Genomic DNA, 18,667 nt, shown 5'->3' with positions numbered 1-18,667 from the left:
TGTACATGGTACGGAAACAACTGGTTCTCCCGTAGCACTCTCCATACAGTGACGTGGTCAACGTTACCTTGTACAGCAGCAACTTCTCTGACGCTGACATTAGGGTTATCGTCAACTGCACGAAGAATTGCCTCGTCCATTGCAGGTGTCCTCGTCGTTCTAGGTCTTCCCCATTCGCGAGTCATGGGCTGGAATGTTCCGTGCTCCCTAAGACGTCGATCAATTGCTTCGAACGTCTTCCTGTCGGGGCACCTTCGATCTGGAAATATGTCTCGATACAAACGTACCGCGCCACGGCTATTGCCCCGTGCTAATCCATACATCAAATGGGCATCTGCCAACACCGCATTTGTAAAGATTGCACTGACTGCAAAACCACGTTCGTGACGAACACTAACCTGTTGATGCTACGTACTGATGTGCTTGATGCTAGTACTGTAGAGCAATGAGTCGCATGTCAACACAAGCACCGAAGTCAACATTACCTTCCTTCAATTGGACCAACTGGCAGTGAATCGAGGAAGTACAGTACATACTGACGAAACTAAAATGAGCTCTAACATGGAAATTAAGCGTTTCCGGACACATGTCCACATAACATCTTTTCTTTGTGTGTGAGGAACGTTTCCTGGAAGTTTGGCCGTAGCTTTTTGTAACACCCTGTATAAAGACAGTACTTCGAGCTGAAGCAGTTTTATCTTCGAAACAATGATCTCGCCCAGTGCTCAGCTGAGACGCTTGTGTGTGGTGACCGCAGCTGTGGCGTCAGCCATGAGCGGTGCTGCGCGAGGCGCCGGCTTCACGGCGCGGCGCGTCTTCATCACGGCGCAGCTGGGCGTGGTGGCCGCCGCCGTCTTCGAGCTGGCCGTGCGCCACCTGCGGCCCGACCTGTACGCGCAGCGGCCGCGCGACCTGGCCGACCTCGGCCGGCAGCTGGCGCCCGAGTACGACTTCGTGGTGGTGGGCGGCGGCTCGGCGGGCGCCGTGCTGGCCAGCCGGCTGAGCGAGGCGCCGCGCTGGCGCGTGCTGCTGCTGGAGGCGGGCGGCCGCGGCTCCGCGCTCGCCGACATCCCCGCGCTGGGCGCCACGCTGCCGCGCTCCGCCGACGACTGGCAGTTCCGCGCGGAGCCGTCGCCGGCCTTCTGCCGCGCCATGGACGCCGGCCGCTGCCACTGGCCGCAGGGCCGCGCGCTCGGCGGCACCAGCCTGCTCAACGGGATGCTGTACGTGCGCGGCAACCGGCGCGACTACGACGGCTGGGCGGCGGCGGGCAACGCCGGCTGGTCCTACGACGAGGTGCTGCCCTACTTCAAGAAGTCGGAGGACGCGCGGCCGGCGCGGCTGCGCGCCGACGCTCGCCACCACGCCACCGGCGGCTACCTCACCGTCGACGAGTACCGCTACCGCACGCCGATGGCGGACGCGCTGCTCGACGCCGGCCGCGAGCTGGGCTACGACGTCGTCGACTACAACGGCGAGACGCAGTACGGCTTCGCGCGTTTCGCGGGCACCGTGCGCGACGGCTTCCGGTGCAGCACGGCCAAGGCCTTCCTGGAGCCGGCCGCCGACAGGCCCAACCTCGACATCAGCATGCACTCCCTCGTCGAGAGACTGCTGGTCGACCCCCAGTCCAAAAACGCCACGCACGTCGTGTTCACCAAGGGCGGTCGCCGCTACACGGTCCGCGCCACCAAAGAGATCGTCGTCTCCGCCGGCGCCGTAAACTCGCCCAAGCTGCTCATGCTGTCCGGCATCGGGCCGAAGGAGCACCTCGACGAAGTAGGCATCTCCCCGGTCGTGGCGGATCTGCGGGTGGGAGACAACCTACAAGATCACATCGCGCTGGGCGGGCTGCTCTATCTCGTAGAGTTCCCGGTTTCTCTGGTCGTTCCGCGCCAGCTCAACACCAAGAATATCTTCGACTTCCTGGTCCGTAACGAGGGCCCACTCATGACGACTGGAATCGCAGAGACCCTCGCCTTCGTCAACACCGACTACTCTAACGACACGTCGTACCCCGAGGTGGCGCTGTACCTCTCGGCTGTGCCGGAGACCGTCGACGGCGGCGTCTACGTCAAGGGCCTGCTCGGCCTCAGCGACGAGTTCTACAGCGCCGTCTACGAACCGGTGCTCTACCGCGACGGTTTCACCGCGCTCGCCACACTGATGCACCCCAAGAGCAGGGGAACCGTCCGGTTGAGGGACGCCGATCCCAGTTCTCCACCGCGTATCTTCCCCAACTACCTCGCACACCCGGACGACGTCCGGACGCTGGTCGAGGCGGCGAAATTCGGCGGCAGGCTGAGCGCCACGGAGACGATGCAGAAGCTGGGCTCCCACGTCAACCCGTACCCCTTCCCGGCGTGCAAGCACCTCAAGCTGATGTCTGACGAGTACCTGGAGTGCGCGCTCCGCCAGCACACCATGTCCCTGTGGCACTTCGGCGGCACGTGCAAGATGGGCCCCGGCTCGGACCCCGCCGCCGTCGTCGACCCGCAGCTGAGAGTGCGCGGCGTGAACGGGCTCAGGGTCGCCGACTCCTCCATACTGCCGGTGCTGCCCACCGCCAACACCAACGCTCCGACCATCATGGTGGCAGAGAAAGCCTCTGACATGATACGAGACCAGTGGATTACTCCTGGCGACCTCTTTGGGTAGACAGTGCGGAAAAACAATTTTCTTCACACGTATGAACTGATTAAACGAACAAGTCACTGTTTCCATCTCGTCTGTTTATTACTTTATCTGCAAAATTTTATCGAACCCGTACACGAGATTGTCCAGTTCTGGACTCACAGGTTATTCTGAAGTGCGACAGGTGTGTGGAAATCAGTTTCACACTCTTAACCCATTTAAAATATTAGACCCATTGTACGTCGATGCACGAACAGTTGCGATGTATTGGAACTGAGCAACGAGCTCCGCTCATTTTGTTAGTATACTGCTATGGACTAGATGAATCCTCAGTTGGTCCTACAATTTTTTTTCTATCGCTTATCATTTTTTTCACTTCCGCTGCTCATATTCTAATGTTTCAAACGTGGAGATTGTTCGCAGTGCACCTTGAACTGCAGGCTCCCAGTAAACAGGTCGATTTATCAGTCTAAAAGTTGGAGGAACTTAAGATCACAGCACTTCCTACAGGACGTTGACTAGTAAACGACTGTGGAAACGAAACTTCGCGATAAGGACAGCGTCACTATGCTTTCCGATATATATATCTTGTCTCTTTGTGTCTTCATCTACCATGTCAGATGTTGAGAACCGATATTTTGAATTTGCTGACACACTCTGTCATACGGTATACCTGTAGCATTTAAAAATGGCCTGTGTGTCCTCAACAAGTCAATCTCGTACAAACATTAACTAAAACTATACAGCTAAAGTAATAAACAGTGGAGGTGGAAGAGATTACTTTTATCATTTAATGGATTGTAAAGATACCAAAGTGCAGTGCGCCAAACACGACACCTCATTCATATCGTTCGACTGTCATTGTTGCAGACCTTTTTCTCGTCAACATAGTATTGTGTAAATACCTTAAGACACTGTCCTACAGTTCTGTCTATTCGTGTATGTCTTTCACATATTACATAAAGTCCTGTTTTAACTGGCTGTGTCCCTGGCTTCGGGCGGAAACTACACGCCGGCAGCATTGGGGTTGCTGCTTATAGTCCAATGGCGCCGAGACGAAGGAGGTTCGAGACATTCTGAATCTGCGATCGTTTGAAGCAATCTTCAGGCTGCGTACGGTGTAGTCGACCCGTTTGTGATACAGTCGTCGACTGTGGCGAAAGCTACTGCTGTGTTCTCTCTACGACTGGGTGTTAGCTTAACAGTGGAAAACGGTGGGTGTATACTTTCTCCACAAATTAAGTTTGAATTACAGAATAACCAAGTGACACTCCATTTCCTTCCAGACTGCTTCGTAGTGACCTTTGTCATCTCTGTAAGTCACAATCTAGTCTTCTTCTTTACTTCGTATTGTAATCTCATCATGTAATACTATTTGTAAAGTATTTTAATACTAATACACCTCAAGAATAAATAAGTTTTTCTTGTAAAATCTCATCAATGTACATTGGCAGCATAAAATTAGAAACCTAAAAATATTTCATAACTGTTAAATTACACGCTATTTCAGTATGCTACAGATGGGAGCTGTGGCAAGGATGACAGAAACAAGATAACGAATTTTTGTCCAGGTAAAACAGCTCCTCAAAAACATGCGTATTTGTCTTGTTCATTGCGGGCGTTGGTGAACGCAGTGGGTTCTAAACAGATCATTCGTTCTTAAGCAGCAACAAGCAGCGACCTTCGTAACAGACCACTTTTTCTCCTCCCATTATCGTCTGTTATATTCACATGTTGTATTATCCAGTCAAAACAGCAGCCATTAAGTGCCATTTGTTCAGAATGGCTGCCTCGGTATTGTATTGATAGGATTCGTCAACGGAACTTTCTTTCCGGATCATCTGCCAGTTTTCAGTTCATTTCCAATAACATCTTTGACGACGGGATGTTAAAGCCTATCTTCCTTGTTTTGTACCGTACCTAGTAGAAACTGAGAAAATCCTAACCAGGTTTCAGACTCCACCCTGGACATGCTGGCTTAGGCATTAAATGATTCAACTGGATCATCCCCCACCTTCCACACTCACACAGAGCAGCACTCGACTTCTTCCCCTATCCTTGCCAAACTGATCCAGAACTACATGTATAATGTGACCAAAGTTGGAGGGTAGCTAATTCCAAATCTTCCTTACTCCTTTGAGTAGTGACACATCACTACAATAAAATTAAGAACTCCATTTTCGCAAAATTCGTATGACTGATAATGCAAAAAATTCCAGAACCTCGTCCTCAAAAATTTTCTTCTCTTACCTTTTACTTATCTTGCATGCTCTCTGTCGAAATACTCTCCTCCACAATTGATACACCGCTCCAACCGCCGTTTCCACTTTCAGAAGCAGTCTTGGCACGCCCATCTGCGTCTTCTCTTTTATCTCGTCTACAGTTTCAAATCTTCGTCCTTTCAACGGAGTTTTCAACTCTGCAAATTAAAAGAAGTCCGCAGGAGCCAGACCTGGACAGTAGGGACGATAAGGCAGCACATTGATTTCGTTTTTTGTCCGATAGTCACCCACCAAAAGGGATGGGTGTGCTATCGTGATGCAAGAGCCATGAATTGTCTCGCCACATTTCAGACCGTTTCCTTCTCACATTTTCTCGCAGGAGCTGCAGCACGTTCCGATAGGCATCGATTAGCAGTTGCACCTGTGGCACGGAGTCACGATGGACAATCCTTCAAAGTCAAAGAAAACTATCAGTGTGATTTTTTTTCCTTGTAGAATCTTTCCCGATCCATTGCGAAGATCGAACCTTGGTCTCAACATCGTAAGTTTAGAACCACGTTCCATCACCGGTTATGATTCTCTTAAGGAACATCTCGTTCTCGTTTGTGCTATCCAAAAGGTCTTCACAGGCTGCGACACAAATGGCTTTATGGTGTTCATGAGCCGCGTCAGGAACTTGTGCGGCAACGCGATGCACTTCAAGATGCTGTGTCAGGACACCATGACATGATCCAGCTCAAATGTTACATTCTTCTGCAATCTCTCGGACAGTCAGTCTTCGTTTAGCTCGCACAATCTCGTTGACGATACTGACACGAACGTTGCTCGAAGACGTCGCAGGACGTCCTGAACGTGGGTCGTCTGTAACTTCCGTCCGGCCGTTTAAACCGTGTGAACCATCCGTAACACCGAGTACGGCTTAAGCACTCATGACCGTAGTGTCTCTGCAAAGGTCTTCTTGAGCTCTATGCCTGTGCCGACTCGTTAGGATTAACGACGAGGGCCGGTGCGCCGGCCGGCCAGCTTGGCTGTAGCTTTTAGGCGGCTTCCCCACATCCGACTAGGTGAATATCTAGCATCTACTCGTGTTCCGCCTCAGTTAGACCATTCGTCAACATTTCGAACTCATTCTTACAGTTTAACCTGGGATAACACTACACGCAGAGAGAAAGGGTACACATATTCCGTCCCTGGAGGGAGGGGGGGGGGGGGGGGAGCTTCAAAAATTTTAACGTGCTTGAGAAGAGAATAAAATTTGAAGCTACAAGATCCGGTGAATTTAGTGGAGGTGTCAAAATAAAATAAACATGCTGAGGGCTTTTGTTTTTCTGGGAGCTATGATGTACACTGTCGAACGCAATGAAACACCTTCGACAACTGAACAGTGGAAATTGCCACTTTTTCCACGAAACGTGTTTTCAGAGTTATTGTGTTAGAGTTATTGTTCTCGGTACTCTTACTTTTCCCTAGACTTGGTCCAAGTGTCGAATCACGGAGGAAACGATTCAGACATTACCAGATGGCGTGGCGCGTTGTTTATGTGGCAAGCAGTCCTTCCCTGTTGAGTTCCAAGGGCTGTGCGTCAAGGCATCCTCCATTTAGCCTAGGATGGTTTGGTGACGTATTACACAAGTTTTTGCTGAGTGGGCATAGCGTTTTGAGCAGCGACAGGTTCTGCAATTATAGAGGAACGTAGAAAGGTAATCAAGGCTTTTGTTTCGCAAGATGTACATATGATTGTTGAGTCCGCTGAAGCTGTTCCCTGTAATTCCAATGCATAAAACTGAATTTTTGATTTTAAAGGCGCTGCTGAAACGTTTTTGTCAATGCAAGCGTGTAAGATCTGCTAATGCAGTATGATCAAAGTGTTTCATACTTATCCATCTGGAACAGTTATTAAAAATTCTTACTCTGAAACAGAAGAGCGGAAAAATGCCAGTATCTTCAAAAGATGAAAGACCATGGCAGACGTATGCCATGCCGTATTTCTTTTACAGAAAGCAGGAAAACTTGATGATGATGTTGCCATTTCTTCCTCAATATCATAAGAAATTATACTAAACTGTGTAACATCTGATCCCAAGAATTGAGATGTGTACGGAACAGAAGTCAATACCAAAGGATTTTTGCTTCGATTTAACTTTGTTATTCTTTTGTAGAAAACTGAAAAGAAATGAGAAATGGTTTTTGTTCACTAGAGTTCTACTAGTTAAGCTATTGCTGCTGTATGTATATACTTGTATTATTACAAATAAAACTTTGTACCTCAGTATTAATGGCACTTCAAACAATAACTGTCTTATTGACACTTAGAACCAGCCAGTTTCCTGGTACGGCCCTTCAGAACGTTCCTCGTAAATTATTTATTTTCTCGTTCCTCTCATTTTTTGCGGTAATGAGCTGAGCGGCATATTTCTGTGGTAGCAGAATACCTTCTAATTTTTTTGGAAACAAATAAGTTATGTACAAGAAGAGAGAGGTTGTTTTCTGATTCTCCTGAGAATTGTGATATTTGGCACTTAGAACCTTTTCCATTTCCGCTTTCTGATTATTCTTACCATGCAAGTAATAATTTCGTCACGCAGTTTTATAGGAAGCTTTGTGCGATTTCCCTAGATAATCGTGGATATTCATGGAAGGTATTACATCAGATTAACAGAGCATTGAACACGAAAGATCTCGGAACTACTTTTATCCTTGCAAGAAAGACTGGTCCAGTGGAAAAGAAAATGGCGGCGGTCCAGCTGCCCAGAACCTCATTGTGCTGGTGAAAGCGATCGAATGAGCTTTTGTCCTGTTTGGCAGTGCTGAAAGAATAGATTTTTTTTTCGTCCTAGATGTCACAGATGTGAATTTTATAGCTTGGATTTTGTTCAAGAAGTAAGTAAACGAGGCATCCAGAACAGTACGACGCACGTCAGTGTTAATGATGGGCAGTTTATTTCTTTACGTAATCTTCTCTTACGTGACATCGTGACATCTTCTTTTCTGATACGCGGCGGCCTTCTTTGACTGGCGAGTGGCAGTTGACATTTTATCGTCCACTGCTAGCAGAGGCGTCCCTGACCTCTGCTCAGCGCTGATGTTTGCACCACTCGACAGCGATAGGCACTGCTGGATGGTCGATTCCGTCTGAACCACCCAACACTGTCTTCATTAGTATAATTCTCGGATTTTTAATGGAGGATGGCGAACGTAGCTGTAAATACAACTCCGTGCTCGACGACACCCCCGTACATGCCCACGAAGGATTTGTTGCAGCTCAAATGAACACAGCAACTTCGGTTCACAGTGCTAGATATTACAAGTTCACTCAGTTAAAATCAATTCCAAATGAAGACCAAACCTTTCTGAGCCTTCGGGTTTATTTTTACAAATATAAACACTGGAGTGCCGTGAAATAGGAAGACGAAAGGAAATACAAAAACTTTTGCATCCTTGTTTTATCATTCCTCTCCGAGTTACTTGATTATGTCTAATCACGAATCCTGTATATCTGTATTTAATCTCTCTCTCTCTCTCTCTCTCTCTCTCTCTCCTCCTGTTTATCCTGTTTGGTAACCTTCTTAAGTAGAATAAGTAGAAGAATGATGTAAAAGGTAAAAGGATAAAGTCCTTGAACGCAGTATCCTTTCAGATGAGTTAACTTCTCTAAAGTCTCCCTGTGACTTGAAGTCGCTACTAATGCTTAAACAATACTTTAGTGCAGTAATGTTGTCAAACGATGTAATGTCTTTATAACTGTTTTTAAAAAATTTGTTACCTTACGCACTGAGAGCCAGCTTTTAGTTTTGCATCTACTAATGATACCCATCAAGTTCCTGTGCTTCATAACAGTTAGTAGTATACAATCTGACTTTCTTAAGTTGCCAGCCTCAGATATTTTGTGTCAATTGAAAACACCGAAACAAGTTTATCAGCTAATACTGAAATGGCAATTGTTTTCCTGTATGAACGATCCTCGTATCTGTCACTATTTACTCGTATGTCAAAGCTGTTTTGGTCGTTTTAAGTGAAGTTATAAGAGGCGGAAAGCTATTGCCACTGAAAGATGAAGAGGTCAATTCGCTGTTTTGTGATAATTTCCGCATATAAGGTTTACATTTTCATTATTAGATAATTTGATTCAAAATTTCTGAAAAATGCGTTTCTTTAAGACACAGAGTACAAAGAAATAGTTGGTCTCCTTCACGACGTTAAATATGTATTTTAACCGTATACATTACTCTTGAACAATATATTTCTTTCTTTAAACGTTGTTCTACTCAGCGGCAGGAAGATTGTATTGATAATACAGTCGAATGGGAGCAAAATACGAAAATCTGAGGACATGAATGTTCTCGTTTGAGGGTGCTAGTCATCTACAGCATGGTAATTTTTGTGCAATCTTCCTACATTAAACTTTCCAATTCGCAAAATTTCCTCCACTTTCCATCGGATATTAAAGGCTCCCCATAATGACCAAACAGTTTGTCAAATTGTTTGGCATTGTGCTGCTATGTTTGACGTGTTTGTTAAAAAAGACTATTTAACGTGCTTGAGAGGTGTTTTGTTTGAAATCTGATTTGACAGATACGTTTGACCGTTTAGGCGTATGTTTATCAAAAGACGGCTAACTGACGGACTTCCGAAGTGACGGACCGTACGAATGTTGATATTTCCAAGCATAATTTTAAGCGAAAAAGATTTTTTATTGTTGCTTACCTCTTTGTATTTTAAGTTTTGACAGTTGCGGCCATTGCGATCGAAGAATTATATGTAAAAAAGAAAATATCACAGGTCTTTACGAAAACAGGGGAGAGGTTGCATAGTTCCCATCCAAACATTACACATGAAGACACGAAGAAAAAAATCATTGTTTTACGCACGACGTACAATCCACAAATTTGAAGACTTTGAAATATGCTCCACTTGCCAGGTATTTCAAAGTTACATTTAATGGTTGAGAAACTGGAATAGATTTTCGCACAACTTTGTCGTCGTTTTCGATGTGAGGGCGAAGTAATTTTAACAACTTATCAAAAGTTAGACTGTCAATTCGGAGAAAACTGATGCAGTCGTCAGAGTCTGAGTGTGATATTTCGTGTTTCAGATTTTAATTGATATATTTAGCTCCCGATCTGAACAATTCCGTTTATCAGTGTCTTGATTTCCTTGCTGCTTTATACACAGTGCTAAAAATGCACGAAATGCTTTGTATTTATTGGCACCCAACCCTAATAATGTCAAAATACGCCGCGACGGTGTACATATGGCCTGAGAGTGTGGTTAAATTTGATAAATTTCGTTTGTTCTTCTGCGCGCTTGTTTGATAACGCCGTGGGAAGACACTCAAAGTTTTACAGACAAATTTTATCGTTATGTGGCGAAGAGTACATAGTGTACTGAGATCTTTTCCACGTCTTAACATCCCCTTTCGGAATGATACATAGGAGATGATTTGTGTACCCGTCTGTATGAGTCCGAATTTCTCTAATTTTATCGTCGTGGACATTACTCGAGATGTCTGTTAGTGGAATCTCTTTGTTTTCTGATTCGCTTTGGAAACTGAGCTCTCGAAATTTTGTGACTAGGCTCTAGGCAATGGCCCTTCAGTTTGTTAAGCTTTCCTGTGACACTTTCACCCCGACTAAACGAACCTGTCACGAATAGTGCAGCTATTGTCTGAAACTCTTCAATTTCTTGCGTTTATTAAACGGTTGAGGTTGTCAGGCCGACAAAATTACTCAGGAATCTGTCGAACGAAAGTACTGTAAGCTACCTATTCCGCTATTCCGTGCTTCAGATGCTTCCAATAAATCACAGTCTGGCATCTGCCTTACTCGTTGGTAGATTTATGTGGTCGTTCTACCTTAAATCACTCCGGACGGAATCTCTTCCTGATTTATTTATTATTATTATTATTTGCTGATCGCCAAGCATCGATTTAAATTGTATGTGACCTTTTCGTCTATCTACGCATGTTACGTTGCGTGGATTTATGTTTGGAGATAGCTGCGAACCTTTGAACCTCGCGCTGATCATCTGCAAGGCTCTGTGCGTTTCGTAACAAGTTTCTGAGCAGCTCCATCTTGCTGTACATAACTGCGTCATCCTACAGGACGGTTCGCCGGTTTCCGGAACGTCGTGCATAAAACAAGCAAAAACTGCGTCAGCCCTGCAGCTCAGTGCGGCAGCCGCGCGAACTTTAGGAAATAGTAGAACGGTCAGTCACATTGTCAATAGAAGTACCTGACGCCCGGGAGTCAAGGTTGGCACTTGCTCCGTTCGCGAGCGGTTCGGAGCAGTCGTTGCACTCTTCTCGTCTGACCGGTCTGGCCGCCGCCTTCTGAACTGCCACACGTGGGGCCATCACCCCCCCCCCCCCCCCAAGTTACACAACGCTTAGAGGAAAATTTGCTCTTGGAGATACACTTATACTACACTGAAGCGGCAAAGAAACTGTTATAGGCATGCATATTCAAATACAAAGATATGTACAAGGCAACAAGTGCAGTTTTGAGATCGGTTACTGTTGCTACAATGGCAGGTTATCAGGATTTAAGTTAGTTTCAACGTGGTGCTATAGTCGGCGCACGAGCGATGGGGCGCAGCATCTCCGAGGTAGCCACGAAGTGGGAATCTTCCCGTACGACCATTTTACGAGTGTACCGTGAATATCACGAATCCACTAAAATATCAAATCTCCGACATCGTTGAGGCCGGAAAAAAGATCGTGTAAGAACGGGACCAACGACGACTGAAGAGAATCGTTCAACGTTATAGAACTGAAACCCTTCCGCAAATTGATACAGATTTCGATGCTGGGCCATCAACAAGTGTCAGCGACCGAGTGTGGATGGACTTGCGGGTATGGAGACAACCTTACGAATTCATGGACCCTGCTTGTCAGGAGGGGACTGTTCATGTTGATGGGGCGTGTGCAGTTGGAGTGATGTGGCACCGCTGATACGTCTAGATACGACTCTGACACGTGACACGCACGTAAGCATCCCGTATGATCACCTGCATCCATTCATGTCCATTGTGTATTCAGACGGACACGTCCAGAATTGCTACAGAGTGTTTCCAGGAACACTCTTCGGAGTTTAAACGCTTCTGCTGGCCGCCAAACTCTCCAGGGTAAACATTATCGAGCACATCGGCCCGCAGGGCTCCTACATGATATTAGGCAGGTGTACCAGTTTCTTTGCCTTTTAAGTGTATTTCCATTTTAGAAGAAGAACCACAGGAGGTATTGAGCAGATGGCAAGAATATATTGAATGTCTGTATAAGGGGGATGAAATGTAAAGAGAAATTTAGGCGGAAGAGGAGCAATATGTGCCGGAAGATGGAAAGAGATTCACCATCTTGGAAGAAGAAGTAGAAAAAGCACTGAAGTAGGTGAAGAATAGGAAAGCATGTGGAATTGATGATTTGCCAGGAGAACTGTTGAAGAGTCTGGGAAACAAGGCAAGAAAAGAAATATTCTACCTCTGTAACGAGATATATGACAAAAGGGAATGGCCTGAGGACTTCCTTGCAACAGTTATGACACCAGTAGAGAAAAAGAGAAACACTAAAAAATGTGAAGAGCACTGGACCACCAGTCTAATTTCTCATGCAGCTAAAATCTTGCTGAGAGTGTTGAATAGAAGGCTATATGGCAAGCTGGATAGAGGGATTGCAGAGGAGCAGTTCGGATTTGGAAGAGGAAAAGGAACAAGAGATGCTACTGGCTTGTTAAGAACTATAGGGGAAAGATATATGGAAAACGATAGAGAAATCTTTGCTGTTCTTATACATTTAGAAAAGGCTTTTGACAGAGTTCAGTGGAACAAGCTGATGGATATTTTGAAGAGGAAAGGAGTAGATTGGAAAGAGAGACGACTGATATAGAATCTACATTTACACCAGAAAGTAAGGATAAGGATCGGAAATGAAATGTCAGAAGGAAGCAGCATTGGACGAGGTGTTGGACAAGGTTGTTCGCTTTCCCCACTGTTGTTTAACGCATACCTTGAAGAGATTATTGCGAAAGGCTTAGATGGGAAAAGAGGAATATGTATTGGTGGAAAGAGTATAGAATGTATAACATTTGCTGATGACATGGTATTTGTGGCAGAAAGTGAGCGGACAGTGAATAACGTGCTGAAAGATCTGAATGAAGCTTGTGTGGAATATGGGATGCAAATAAACACAGCAAAAACAAAGAGTATGGTCATCATTACAAGACGCAGACTGTACAATATTAAAATAGGACGAACTACCATTAGCCAAGTAAGTGCATTTAAATATCTCGGAAGCACAGTAACTGAAGACATGAGATGTCACCAGGAGGTGAAAGCTCGAATTGCGATAGCGAAGGAGGCATACAACAGAAAGAGGAGACTCTTATGTGGAAAATTAGTTAAAGGTCTAAGGAAAAGGCTTGGCAAATGTTTTGTCTGGAGTGTGGCACTATACGGGGTAGAAACATGGACGCTGCGACGAGAGGATGAAAAAAGGTTAGAAGCATTTGAGATGTGGATGTGGAGGAGAATGGAGAGAATAAGCTGCATGGAAAGAGTGAGTAATGAAAGAGTATTGGAAAGGATTGATGAGAGAGGATGTCTGCTGAAGGTTGTAAGAGAAAGGAAAAAGAACTGGTTGGGACATTCATTGAGAAGGGAGTGCTTGCTAGCAGATGCTTTGGAAGGATTGGTTTGTGGGAGAAGACTAAGATGAAGAAGGAGATACAAGACGATAGACGACATAAAGGGGAGAGGAAATTATGCAGACCTGAAGAGGATGGCAGAAGACCGGACAGCCTGGAGAACTACCACGTGAAGACCTGCCTGCAGGCAGGACACTGATGACTAGGGCCCGGATTTTAATGACAAGTAATATTTTTTTCTGAGCTATAGGGTGAATTTTAGAAGAATTTATACACAAATCTAGGCATTTTAGTGTCGAAAAATGTATTTTGATTGTGCATATAAAATCATATTTCAACAAATTTTAGTAACAGGTCTGCCGTAATAATCATGGGAGTCGCACAGGTGTTACCAGTAACCAGTCTGAATACAGCCTTTGCCTTGTTCAACATGCCTAAAGCAAAGTGCTCCGACAGCGTGAAGTTGCGAGGATATATTCGAGAATTTGGAGAGAGGTTCTTTAGTACTGATGGTAAAATATTAGTTTGTAAACTGTGTGACGTTAGTGCATAAAACCGCTTCAATGTACACCAACACTGTAATACCGCTAAACACAGCAGCTGCGTGAAACGAAGTGCTGAAAATAACAGCAGGCAAACGCTGTTATTTGAACAGACAGGTCAATCGTCAACCGTGCAATCATTCTGCAAGGATTTGTGTGAGATGATGGTGCCCTGCAACATCCCATTGGAAAAGCTGAAGAATCCACGCTTCAGATGGTTCTTGGAGAAGTACACAACACATGAAGCTACACTGAGAAAGAACAATTTATCTTTATGCTACAGTGATGTGCTCAACAAAATACGAATTGCTATTTCTCAGCAAAAGATCTGGCTGTCGATAGATGAAACTACGGATATTAGTGGGCGATATATTGCAAATGTTGTTGTTGGTGTTCTAGAAGTTGATGGCCCTGGAGATATGTTCCTACTAACGTGTGAAGTTCTCGATAGAGTAAACAGTTTGACGATTGCTATTTTGTTTGACAACTCTCTGAAGCTACTGTGGCCGGATGGTGTGAAAAGAGACAACGTTTTGCTGCTTGTAACAGATGGTGCTTCATATATGGCTAAAGCAGCCAAAGGGCTTCAGATTCTCTACCCCAGTATGGTGTACGCCACATGCCTTACACATGCGTTGCACAGAGTTGCCGAATAGGTGCGATCAAATTACCCTGAAGTGGACAAATTAATTTCCTGTGGCAAGAAAATCTATGTGAAGGCTCCGCTACGGGTGCAGAAATTCAAGAAACAAGCACCTTCAACGCCCCTCCCACCTAAACCTGTTCTTACACGATGGGGTTCTTGGCTTAATGCTGCTGAGTATTACTGCACCAACTACACCCAAATAAAGACAATCTTCTGTGAGCTTGATAGAGATGAAACAATTGCTATCAAAATTGTGAAAGAAGTTTTTACAGATACATTGTCTCGAAACTTGGCATACATCATCGCCAATTTTTCAGTGATATCAAAAGCCATCAAACGACTGGAAGCTGTTGGCACTCGGCTATGTGAGGCCCTAAACGGGTATTCATTGGACAAATATATTATACTAGAACTGACATGCGATTACATTTTCACGCAATTTGGGTGCATAGATCCTGAGAAATCAGTACCCAGAACAACCACCTCTGGCCGTAATAACGGCCTTGATACGACTGGGCATTGAGTCAAACAGAGCTTGGATGGCGTGTACAGGTACAGCTGCCCATGCATCTTCAACAGGATACCACAGTTCATCATGAGTAGTGACTGGCGTATTGTGACGAGCCAGTTGCTCGGCCACCATTGACCAGACGTTTTCAGTTGAGAGATCTGGAGACTGTGCTGGCCAGGGCAGCAGTCGAACATTTTCTGTATGCAGAAAGGCTCGTACAGGACCTGCAACATGCGGTCGTGCATTATCCTGCTGAAATGTAGGGTTTCGCAGGGATCGAATGAAGGGTAGAGCCACGGGTCATAATACATCTGAAATGTAACGTCCGCTGTTCAAAGTGCCGTCAATGCGAACAAGAGGTGACCGAGACGTGTAACCAACGGCACCCCATACCATCACGCCGGGTGATACGCCAGTATGGCGATGACGAATACACGCTTCCAATGTGCGGTCACCGCGATGTCGCCAAACGCGGATGCGACCATCATGATGCTGTAAACAGAACCTGGATTCATCCAAAAAAATGACGTTTTGCCATTCGTGCACCCAGGTTCGTCGTTGTATACACCATCGCAGGCGCGTCAAGGGTAACTGCAGCCATGGTCTCCGAGCTGATAGTCCATGCTGTTACAAACGTCGTCGAACTGTTCGTGCAGATGGTTGTTGTCTTGCAAACGTCCCCATCTGTTGACTCAGGGATCGAGACGTGGCTGCACGATCCGTTACAGCCATGCGGATAAGATGCCTGTCATCTCGACTCTTAGTGATGTGAGGCCGTTGGGATCCAGCATGGCGTTCCGTATTACCCTCCTGAACCCACCGATTCCATATCCTGCTAACAGTCATTGGATCTCGACCAACGCGAGCAGCAATGTCGCGATACGATAAACCGCAATTGTGATAGGCTACAATCCGACCTTTATCAAAGTCGGAAACGTGATGGTACGCATTTCTCCTCCTTACACGAGGCATCACAACAACGTTTCAAAAATGGTTAAAATGGCTCTGAGCACTATGGGACTTAACATCTGAGGTCATCAGTCCCCTAGAACTTAGAACTACTTAAACCTAACTAACCTAAGGACATCACACACATCGATGCCCGAGGCAGGATTCGAACCTGCGACCGTAGCGGTAGCGCGGTTCCAGACTGAAGCGCCTAGAACCGCTCGGCCACATCGGCCGGCAACAACGTTTCACCAGGCAACGCCGGCCAACTGCTGTTTGTGTATGAGAAATCGGTTGGAAACTTTCCTCATGTCAGCACGTTGTAGGTGTCGTCACCGACGCCAACCTTGCGTGAATGCTCTGAAAAGCTAATAATTTGCATATCACAGCATCTTCTTCCTGTCGGTTAAATTTCGCGTTTGTAGCACGTCATCTTCGTGGTGTAGCAATTTTAATGGCCAATAGTGTACTATTTAGAAATAAAAACATTGTTTTACTGTTTCGATAGATGATCTCTTCACTGTGCTGTGTGTTTAGAAAATAAAACATTCAGACATTCAAAAAATAGGTGCAAATTAGCCACAAACCCTACAGTAAGAAAGAACTATACTTACAATATTTTGAGAAGTGAATTTGTATTACTTTATGGTGAATAAAAAATTAATTAAACAAGCAAGAATGCTTTAAATAAACTTCTATTAAGCCATATTTTATTTTTAAGGTCATATTTATGTAAGTTTTAGGTCATAAATGCTTGCATATTTCGCTAGTTTTTAGGTAATTAAAATCTGGGCCGTAATGATGACATTTTAGAAATGTCGATAGAACTTCTAATACGACGGACCGTTCAAATGTAGGTACAAAGTAGTTCTGATTTCAGGAATTCAAGCTGTTAGCAGTACATTATTTACATTCAGATTAGAACAACAATGTTGCAACGTCGTTACTGTGGAGAGTAGAGCGAAGTACCTGAAGATGTGACTAGTGATTTGCGAGGATTGGAGCTTTAATAGTGCTGACCGTTAACGACTTTTACAAAAAGAGATACATGTTTCAGAGTTTTACTTTCTTTCAGAAAAGTCACGAGGATTAAGTGCTGCCAGTTGTAATGTTGGCAATGAGAGGGAGGGGTCTACTGCCTTACGAATCTCTGTAACAGTTGTGAAGCGAATGCCGTGAAGTGCTCCCTGCAATTAAAGAATCAAGTTGAATCGCAAGGGCTTGTGTGTGGTGGGGGGACCAGCAGTTTCCAGCTCAAACGATCGAAGAATCAGTCACAACCTGCGCCATTTGCTCCCTACTCTAAGCTGGTCGCAGGCTGTGTTCCGAAAATGAACTGCTAAGGGAAGGAAGTGCCGACACTTCCTGCAGAACCCTCCCATCATTTTGCAGGGCAATGGTCGGGCAAATATGGCGCAACTTATTCATTTTCTCGTTCGATGAGGCTGGAAAGTGTTCTGCCACCCATCCCACTCCCCGAACTTTACTCCTTGTGACTGCACTCGAGTCCTAAATTGAAGGAAGCACTTGATGGCACCAGCTTCAGAGCTGTTACAGAGATTCGTCAGGCAGTGGACCGCTCCACTCGAACAATCAACACACCAGGCGCTGCTAAGAGCATCCTACAACTTCCACTTCGCTGACAACCGATGATACACAATGCTAATGACTTCTTCGAAGGACAGTGAAACTTTGAAACATGCATCTGTTTTGTATGAGTTGCAAATAAACAGTTGCCACTATCAAACTTCCAACCTTCGTATTGCTCTCTGCAGTACACTGAGCACCGAACATGGTTTTCTTCACTAAGCGAAATAGAGTAGTGAGCATATGTCCTAATTAGACGATAGCAAATGGATTTTTTGGACTGGCTCGGCATGAAATGTCTAGTTTTTTTAATGATTTCTCGTACTTATTTAAAATTAATTGTGGTCTATCCTCGCACAAACCGAAAGGATAGTAATGTGTCGATTCTGTATGATTAATGTGTGCAAGCAATCGGGACATTAATTCCAATCACTATCGGAGGATGACATTGTCGAGACCGTATTCTACAGAGAACATCTCTCTGTGTGCGAATGCCTCCGTGGCTGGATGTAACGTATAAAAGCGGTTACTTTTCAGCCCACGCGCTCAAGAATGCTTATACTGCTATGCAAGTTGTCTCATAAGAGCACCACACACACAGACGGACTTTGCTGCGCCTGCGCTCAAGGTCGACCAGCCTGCTCCGTGTGCAATCCGCCGCGGCAGCCTCCCAGCAGTTGGTGTCGAGGTGCAGCTGGCTTCGTCCCCGACCTCACTTTTTTTTTTTTTTTTTGGTCACAGCCTCCAGCTAATAATTTCTGGACCTATGCCAGCGTTTCCACTGAAGTCACACAAAATTCATGACGCATCTCTTCAACCGGAAGACAGGCAAACCTGTCAGTCTGATGTAATGGACTCTGCGATGACAGTGACTGACGTTTAAATTCCAGCTCCCCGCGAGTTCTGGCTTTTATACGTAAACTACTTCTCCACCTCGAGAT

The 18,667-nt window shown here is 45.5% G+C and overlaps 2 protein-coding genes across 2 annotated transcripts in view; both read left to right on the top strand.

Moving 5' to 3' along the window:
* LOC126204455 (flotillin-2) overlaps window positions 1–18,667 on the top strand; it is a 441,744-nt gene that overhangs the window by 6,768 nt on the left and 416,309 nt on the right. The gene's annotated exons all lie outside the window — the stretch shown is intronic.
* Window positions 772–6,044, top strand: LOC126203451 (glucose dehydrogenase [FAD, quinone]-like). The gene has a single exon (XM_049937767.1). The coding sequence runs from the start codon at window positions 772–774 to the stop codon at window positions 2,656–2,658; it is 1,887 nt and encodes a 628-aa protein (XP_049793724.1). The 3' UTR covers window positions 2,659–6,044.

This window comes from Schistocerca nitens, chromosome 9, assembly GCF_023898315.1.
Source record: "Schistocerca nitens isolate TAMUIC-IGC-003100 chromosome 9, iqSchNite1.1, whole genome shotgun sequence".
Lineage (NCBI taxonomy): Eukaryota > Metazoa > Arthropoda > Insecta > Orthoptera > Acrididae > Schistocerca > Schistocerca nitens.
This window is presented reverse-complemented; position numbering and strand designations above follow the sequence as displayed.

Excerpts from the sequence above, each read along its gene's own strand:
- LOC126203451 (XM_049937767.1), top strand. The coding sequence starts at position 772 with ATGAGCGGTGCTGCGCGAGGCGCCGGCTTCACGGCGCGGCGCGTCTTC.